Source organism: Bison bison, unplaced genomic scaffold (genome assembly GCF_000754665.1).
Source record: "Bison bison bison isolate TAMUID 2011002044 unplaced genomic scaffold, Bison_UMD1.0 scf7180017864175, whole genome shotgun sequence".
NCBI lineage: Eukaryota > Metazoa > Chordata > Mammalia > Artiodactyla > Bovidae > Bison > Bison bison.
In genome coordinates, this window is record NW_011494747.1 from 212865 (window position 1) to 222622 (window position 9758).

Consider the following 9758-nt stretch of genomic DNA (forward strand, 5'->3'; position numbering starts at 1 on the left):
AGTTAATTAAATTAGTGTAACGATGGCTTATAAAACAGGCACAAAAAGTATATATAATATATAGTAAAGGGAACTGAGATCAAATAATTACCAAATGATCATCACAGGAAAAGAATGTGAATCCCAGGCCCTGAGGTCTCCATGTGTTTCCTGGGTTTACATATCTTGCCAATGGTGAACAGTGACAATAGAAATCCTTCTCTTAATCAAGTAGTAGTGGGATATGCGGAGAAGGCAATGGCACCCCACTCCAGTACTCTTGCCTGGAAAATCCCATGGATGGAGGAGCCTGGTAGGCTGCGGTCCATGGGGTCTCGAAGAGTTGGACACGACTGAGCGACTTCACTTTCACTTTTCACCTTCATGCATTGGAGAAGGAAATGGCAACCCACTCCAGTGTTCATGCCTGGAGAATCCCAGGGACGGGGGAGCCGAGTGGGCTGCCGTCTATGGGGTCGCACAGAGTCGGACACGACTGAAGCAACTTAGCAGCAGCAGCAGTGGGATATGATATGGGCTATCCTTACAAAGGTTCTTTTCCACACCCATATGAAAGGCATCCATGACTCTTTAAAGGATCCAAAGGAACCAAAGTTTTAGAGTCTTTATCAGAACAAATCTCCTTAAGGTTTCCTGGGTGTTTTTTCATGTTGAACAAAGATGATGTCCGTTCCTAATGCTAGTCAGTATCTAGAGTTTGATTTGCTAAGCACCAATTTAACTGTGTCAGGAGGGTTTTCTAAAAAGGTGAAGGTTTCCTAAATAATTTATTTTTTATTTTTTGGTCATACCACATAGCATGTGGGATCTTAACTTCCCAACCAGATATTGAACCTGCCCCCACCTGCACTGGAAGGCAGAGTCTTAACCACTGAACCACGAGGGAAGTACTCTAAACAATTTGCAACCCATAAATTATTAAAAGGAGATGAGTGTCTTAGATCTTTATATTCTGCTTGTGATTCTGTGACCTCACCCCCATGCAGCACAGAGGTCTTTTTTTTTTTTTTGTAATAGTGAGTCACATTTTTAAAAACTCTCCAATCTGCATCTGTATTTTATTTTTTTCATACTTGAAACTTGAGAGAGTCCAGTTGAAGATCAAACGGTTTCTTAAAATATCGCCTTGACATAGTATCTTATTCCACACATTCTCTGGGCAGGCAAGCCAGTGATTTTAATTCTCATTCAAAAAGTGAGCTTTTAAGACTTTAAGGTTTTATCACTGGTCATATCTTCAGACTTTATCACAAGTCTCAACTCAGTATCTATTAGACAACCATTTCAAACACTGTCGAAGGCCTCTCCTTTGTGCTATCATCTTCTAGCCTTTATGTGTGATTTATGATTCTAGAAACATTAGTCTTCCCATCTGGCCAATTTGAAATGACCCTTCAGTCTATTCCTATTCTCTTGGATAGCCTTCCTAATCCCTCAGCTCTGGATCTGGCACTGTATATTGTATTTCTACAGCACCTTAAACTTTCCCAGCAAATCAACAATTATGCTGTTTTGCACATGCACGTTGCTATATGTAACCTCCCAGTAAACTGACAGACAATAAAAGGAAAAGACATATCTGCCTTTTGTGGTTATATTCTCCAGGTTCAGCCCAGTACATGGCACCATGGGTTCTCAAAAATACTTGTTCAAAGGATGAACAAATGAATGATTTCCCATTCTTACAGGGGAGGGTAAAGTGATATTACCTATTCTTTTAATAGTGGTTTTAGTAAAATACTTCATGACCCCATGGACTATACAGTCCATGGAATTCTCCAGACTGGAGTGGGTAGCCTTTCCCTTCTCCAGGGGATCTTCCCAACCCAGGGATCGAACCCAGGTCTCCCGCATTGCATGTGGATTCTTTACCAGCTGAGCCACAAAGGAAGCCCAACTGAGCAACTTTCACTTAATAAAATACTTTAGTAAAATAGCGGTTTAGTACAATTTGGTTTATTGAGCTTTAGGTTTTAGAGGAGAAGAGAAGGAGTGAAAGAGAGATCAAACCTTCACTGTAGCTCCTGGGAAGAAAAGCCAGTTGCCCGTGTCTACTGGATCCAGATTGTCTTCTAAAACAACTTGTCTGTGAGCTGAGTTGATGATGAGGATGTTATCTAAGGCCCAGCAGGCTTCATACACTTCACCTACTTGTAGATTTTCCTGCTTCCACTGAAACTGGACGTTCTCCCCTTTGGCGTCTTCAGGAAGGTAGAGGATGTGGATGATAGTACTGACATTGGAAGGGGCTCTGGAGAGATGAGAATTGGTGCCACAATAAAGTTCAACAGTGTCCACTTTATCTTTCTTATAGATCCATTTTGTTTCTTAATTAAGATTGTGGTTTTCTTATCTTAAAAACATTACACATTATGGATGAAATACTCATAATTTTATACCCCTTAAACCTTTTAATATATGTGGTTATTAAGATGTCCATATTGAGTGATGGGAGGTTAAATATTAAATGTCTTAAAGAGCTCTACTTTTAACATAAGGCAGGCAGTAAGTATACTCAGGTAAGCCAGTAAATGGATAATTGAAGAGAAAATGGTACACAACTGCCTTGGCTCTTGTAAAAAATCAAAGAGTATCCAGCACAGTATTTTATAAATGGTAGACACTCAATCTAAAAATATATACTTTATATGATACTAAGAAGAAAAAAAGGAGAGAAACTGTAAAATTATCTTAATTTTAATTCTTACTTTGAAATTTTATATCTATTAGAGATCATGGTATACTGTATGTTTTAAAATCAACATTTACATGAGTTACTTTATTTCTAGAAAACAAATACTTTTTTGTTTTGAAAATGTGAGATTTGCCATGAGAATTAAATGCTCTCATTTAGAATTCTTAAGATTTCCATGCATACCAGTCTTTAAAAACATGATAAAACTTCATAGGATTTTCATATCATATCTGCTGAAATCTCAGTCCTTTGCTATTTAATATTTATGTTAAACATTTTATTTTACCAAAGTAGAAACCTGCTGTAGTAAAAATGATGGCCTTGGCCAAGATTAAAAGTGGTACTAAAATGCAAACTAGTAGTACCTGGGGCTTACTATAAATCAGTTTTGAAAGGACTAGAGAAAAGCCATATTTTTCACTCACCAATGAAGCACGTATAAATCCATAGGATTGTCAGTGTAGATTATGAATGGTGTGCCTTACCTTTGGGGGTAATCAATTCCCCTTCCTTTAAAATATTTAATGATGACTATGTTTTTAACTTCAAAATAATTTAAATCAATGAAACTCTGATCACTAATGGTAAATTTGCATTAATGAGAATGATAGTTTGGTGCATGGCCTAAAATTGAAAGTCTTATGTAGTGAAAAATAAATAGAATCAGCTGAATGTGATCTCTATATCTTATAATTAAATGTATACACTATTTGTCATATCAGAAGCATACAGCTGTTATTCAGCAAGAAATATACACTACAATTTATCCAAACTATGAGATATATTAGAGAAAAATGGAGGCATATGAGTAAAACTTGCAATACTTATGCTGCTTTGCTTAAAACCATTTATATAAATCAGTACTTAATATGAATGCATTTTCATTATAACTACTAAAAATTAGAAGGAATAGCAAATGCTCTGTTATAAAATTGGCAATTGACACAGCATGTCAGAGCTTGGCTTGTACCAGGTATCTATAAATAATATTTTATCCTGTCACAGAGGGAGACAATCTATTAAAATCCATGAGTTAGAATTACTTTTCTCAAGTTTTGGTTGAAATAGAACTTGAACTTATGAGACTTTTATTTTTATTTCAAATACTAGAAATTTTTAATATTAAAGATTAAGAACCTAATATTTATTCTTCTTGCCCAAATAAACCACATTTTTTTTTCAATATGGAAATATGGTAAGGAAAATAGCATGAAAAAAAAAGAGAAAACTGTCACAGAACTTATGGAAAATGTTCTACTTGAGTCATACTAATTTAAGAACCGAACTGAGCAGAAAAACTACTTAATAAAATTTCAAGGTATTTTTTTCCTTTAAATACCTCACCATACCTGAAATTAGCACCCATTCTGAAGTTTATTTTATGATTTAAACTGCACAAAAATAGTTAACAAATCTGAGTTTTGCTAAATTTAATAAAAATATTTTCAACCTGAATTAGCTTCTCCCTCTTTAAGCATCCAACCTCATTTTCTTATGAAGGGATTTTTTTTTTAATAAAGAAAATGTAATAAATGATAACTCACATCACAATTATAACAGAATTTTAGAACTGGCCTTAGGGAAGTTAGCAGGAAAATTACAGAACCAGGGATTAGATCCAAAAGGCTGTTAACTAATTGTCATCACAGACTGGAAGGAATTTAGGTAGTAATCTGATACATTTCTAGGCCTATAAACCAGGTCACAGCCAGGCTACCTAGAGAGACAGATGGTGATGTTATTTTGTGGAGAATCCCATCAGAAAGGTTACTATCTCAAATGTACTTTTACCAAAAGTAAATAGTTTATTATAGCAACTACTGACAATGGGAAGAATGGAAAATGACACTTTTAACATGTTCTTCAAATAGAGCAGGTAATATGCAGGTAAATGTGTGCATTCATGTAATTCAACATAATTAACAACCAGAGTACTTTTAACCATGAAGAATAAAGCCAGTGGTAGAATGAAGGTAAACAGGGAAGCAGAAACCCACCTACATCAAAACTTAAAATGATAACAAACCTAATTTTCTCAAGCTGAATCCAGTCCGCAGTATTATTCTTGGCATATGACACGATGATACAAGGGTCTGAGTAACTATAGCGACATGAACCTGAACCTGTAAGCAGCAATAACAATAAATTTCAAAGTTAAAAAAGAAGTGTGATTACATATTATCCTTCTTGATAAATACTCTAGATAATTTTCTAACCACTTAGTTGTTTGATCATTTCCCAATTCTTCTAACTATGCTAAAACTTTTTGTGATCTATTCTGATAAATATTAAATAAATAATTTTGAGTTAATAAAAAAGTAAACTGAAGGTCTCTTTAGAGATACACGAACTTCTAAATTAAATATAAACACTCTGTTCTAGGCCAAGAAATATCTGAATATTATAGAATTATTAATAATGCCATTATGGTTCTTGCAAGTTAATATTAATAATGCTTGTATTAAGTGGCATGTCAGTCACTCAATTGCATGAGTAAAAATAGCATTCTTCCGTGTGTCTGTTATTTAACTTATGATGTAGCACGCTGCTGCTGCTTAGTTGCTCAGTTGCATCCGACTCCATATGAGAAATTAAAATACTGTAAATTCAAGTACTAAATGAATGAGAACTATTAGAGATATGATTGATATTATTCTACTACAGCCCAACATCAAAGATTTGAAAGAGAAACATTATTTTCCATTGTGGATATCTGGTCATTGTTTTTCATGTATTTTCAGTATTGGATATATGAAAACCAAAGACAGTTTTAAACTCTGATAAGAATTTGTTTTAACATGTTTAATGAATTCCTATAATAAAACACTCTCCAAAACAGCCATGAAACATAAGCCAGAAGTTTACTGGAACTCAGTAGCAGGGTTTTTATACTATATTAAAAACAAATGAACCAAATGAAAAAGAAATAGGACATTTTATGTTTAACTTTCCCCCATCTGCTAGAGGAATCGTAGTTTTAGCAAACGGCATCTGTTGATGGTTTTTATATTTGTAGTACTCAAGAGTTCCAAGCTTTAATCAGACTCATTTATTTTTTTCAGTGGTGTTTAGTACAACACCAGTTAGTTTGCCATCGCCAAGGCTGGCAGTGAGCTAAAAAGGCCAAACAGTAGTTTTCCTAGATTTATTCTCACAGCTAGAGTGTTGATGAAAAAAGGCTACTGAAAAGAAAGCAACACAGTAACCTTGAGCTCAAATAGAAACCTACTTTATGCTGTTTGATCATTTAAGTTCTACCTTTCTTAAGCAGCTGCTTAAAATAAATATCAAACTGTGGGGCTGGAAATGGAAATGGCCAGGATTATGTGAGACAAACTTCAACACAAACACGTATGAGGTCTGGCAGACAATTTGTTTTTCAAAAGGCAGTTCACACTAGCCTAAAGAATGTAAATGGTATTTATGTGCTTCCTTTCTGTTTTATACATGGTTAAGTACTTAAAAACAAGTGCCTGAGGTGAATCCCCAAAATGGAAAGGCAAGAACAAATGAAAACCAAAAATGTTCCTCACAGAAGCAATTCAGTGGAAATTATTTACAAATTGAAAAAGAACAGGAAAGCTGATAAACATTAAAATAAAAAATGTGTTCAACTATGGCCCTGATAACCAATATGACCCCTCCCCTGTTTTCTTTTGTTATCATCTCACTGTTGGGAGAAAAAGTGTTTACTGTTGTGAGAATAAACTTATTGTCGTTGTCCAGTTGCCAAGTCATGTCCAACTCTGCAACCCCATGGACTACAGCACACCAAGATTCCCTGTCTTTCACTATGCAAACTACTCCAGCATTCTTGCTGCAAGAATAGTACAATAAGTTTATGATGCACTCATTGAAATAAAAGGTACCTGGCAGGTGACTCACTTTTACTTACTTAGTCATTATATTATTTTGTATTTAAATGTTAATATCTTCTGAACCCATCTCCTCCTCATTATTGTCAATGGATTCTCAGTAGCTCTTGCCAGAACTTTGCAATAGTGATTAGCTGGTCTCCAGCCTCACATGTCCTCACCCAGCCACACTACTGCCAGTGCTCTTCCCACAAGTGAACTGAATCTTGTTACTCCCTTCTTATAATCCATCAACAATTTCTCAGTCCCTTCAGGATAAAGCAGTACTTCCAGCCCTGGTGAGATAAAGGTGCATGGATCCTACAGACTAAAAGTGTACCCTGGAAAACAGAACTAGCCCAGGGTTATCTTTAAAGGGTTCCTACATGAAAAGATGGCTCAAAAGCCACAGGGATTCCCACAGAGGAGTGGATAGCCAGAAGACCAGGAATGGGGTGTTAGGTACGAATGGACAGCCAGAAGAGCGGCACTGCCCATGCCATGGGAACTTCCCCTCCTGGAAGAAGTACCACCCAACAGAATCAGTTGGCTTTGTATACATGTTTCCCTTTGGGGCCACTCCTATCAAACTACCATCCCAAATGGTGCCAAGCCAATGAATAAATGATTCTCCACTCCCACTATGAATACAGCTGTTCCACATAGACTGGGTGAATTTCTTCTTCAGATAAGCCCTTCTGAACTGCAGCCCCACTGTCACATAGACTTGGGTCAGTAGAGTAAGATTTGTCCTTGCCCAGACTGAAAATGGTTGCTTGACTCTGTCTGCAATGAGGGGAGGAAAGAGTTAATTAACATCCATGTGCCCAGGTACCTAAAGCCATCCCCAACTCCCTGCTCCCAGATGCAGTGGTGCAGAGATATCACATACCTCAAAACACCTCTAATGCAGTGAGGAGACAATAATAAGCAGGTGCCACCTGCAACAGGTACTTCTTTCCCCTCTTAAATCAAAGATCTTTAATTGCCAAAGTTGGATATTTAAAACCAGAAAGGAAAAACAACTCAAATGAAAAATGCAAAATATCCTCTCATGTACAGGTTCATTTTCTCTCCTTTGGATTGCTTCCGATGTAATTGCTATCCTTCACTCTAAAGTAGCAATTTTGCAAAGATTTTAAGAATTGCTGAAGATAGGAAGATAACTTAGAATTATGGTTATAAAAGTATGGTCTGAGAACCATTAATGGACTTAAATGGGTCTGAAAATGTAAGCTCTTTCTTTGGTTCTTACTGGCAAATGAAATTTCATATATTATCAGTTTTACTTATATCAAGGATATAAGCAGCCTATAAAGTGATGAAGGGTTCCTGAAGTATGGTATCCATAAATAAAATTGATGAATTCTAGAACTCACTGGGAACCCTAATCCAACAGTCAAGGAATTCTGGTTTCCATGTAGAGGTACACACACCAGGATTACTGTAATACCCCCAGCTTGGGGGAGGACAGGATATTTATGTTAAATGTACCTCATGAGTGTTGTTTCCAGTTGGTCTTGGTTGGCAATTCTTGATTTAAAATTGACAGATAAATTGATAAATGATAAAGTAAATATACATTTACTTACTATAACTGTCATTTGCATTACTATTGGTTATTTAGTCAATCCATAGTACATAATGATAGATAATTTTTTCAGCAACATTTCTGAACTAATATTGGCTTAAAGTTTGTCCTATACTTAAGACATATATGTATTGCAATATAACAAGCCATCTCTACTCCTTTGCTAAAGCAAATACCTACATAATGCCTTGAAACTATCTTGCAACAAAACCACCTTTCATTGATGATGTCCTGAATTCGTGATATTGAATTTGTTGCTAGAATTTGTGCCATTTGAATAATTTGCTCTGTATTATCAAATTATGTATAAAAATACTGTTTTAAAAAATTTTTTGGAATTTTAACATAAAAGCATATATCTGCTTTCATTCTTATTAGATTAACAATGCACCATATATAGTTAAGAAAAATAGAGACCACAGAGTAATACCTTCATCTTTTCAATCACTCTACCAGTGTACTCTGCCTTCCTCCTGTTATAATGGATGAAGTGCTCTGTTCTAAAGAATGGTGAACCTTCTCATGTGATCTAGATTCCATCTCCAATGGCTCTTTAAGATTTCCCCTCTCTTTCTCTTGTATCATCACTTTCTTCCAATAAGTTTCCTGGATCATTCCTATTGTCATACAAACTTCATAGAAACATACAAAGCATCTCCCATCTTAATTTTTTTTATTGATGTCACACTTGTACCTTCTGTTCTTTCCAATCCTATTTTTGTTCCACTTATAGGGAAGCTTCTCAAAAGGGCTGTCCAGTGATTGTCTCCACTTCATCACACCTATCCTCCATCCCTTCCTCCATTCAGACTTCTACACTCAAGCACCGCCCTGAAACTACTCTTGCTTATGTGGCTGGGGACTCTCTGTTGCCAAATCAACAAATCATTTCCCCATGTTCAGGGTACTAGACTTCTCATCAGGATTTGTCACAGTCCATCCTTTCCCCTTAATTGGATAACTTCTTCTATCTTCCACTACCTTCTTGATCTTTCTCTTGCTTCACTGGCTGTTACTTCTCATTCTCCATTGTTGCCCTTTTCATTCTTGATCTCAAATTGTTTTGGTGGCTTTCTCTTTTCTCTACATTGCCTCTTTTTACTTTGAGGCTTTAAATAATATCTACAACAAATATCTGTATGCAGGTGAAGAAGCAACAGTTAGAACTGGACACGGAACAATGGACTGGTTCCAAATTGAGAAAGGAGTATGTCAAGGATGTGTATCGTCACTCTGCTTATTTAACTTATACGCAGTTTACATCATGCGATGCTGAGCTGGATGAAGCACAAGCTGGAATCAACACTGCTGAGAGAAATATCAGTAACCTATGGTATGCAGATGACATCATCCTTATGGCAGAAAACGACAAAGAACTAAAGAGCCTCTTGATGAAAGTGAAAGAGGAAAGTGAAAAAGTTGGCTTAAAACTCAACATTCAGAAAACTAAGATCATGGCATCCAGTCCCATCACTTCATGGCAAATAGATGGGGAAACAATGGAAACAGTGACAGACTTTATTTTCTTGGGCTCCAAAATCACTGCACACAGTGACTGCAGCCATGGAATTAAAAGACACTTGCTCCTTGCAAGAAAAGTTATGACCAACCTAGACAG

The 9758-nt window shown here is 36.1% G+C and overlaps 1 protein-coding gene across 1 annotated transcript in view; it reads right to left on the reverse strand.

Annotated features, from left to right (window-relative positions):
- Nucleotides 1-9758, reverse strand: part of LOC104990283 (reelin) — a 531703-nt gene that overhangs the window by 211427 nt on the left and 310518 nt on the right. The window contains exons 9-10 of the mRNA XM_010842284.1: nucleotides 4722-4818; nucleotides 2011-2251 (exon numbers count right to left, since the gene is read on the reverse strand). Coding sequence (XP_010840586.1) covers nucleotides 2011-2251; nucleotides 4722-4818 — 338 coding nt within the window. The remainder of the gene's footprint in view (nucleotides 1-2010; nucleotides 2252-4721; nucleotides 4819-9758) is intronic.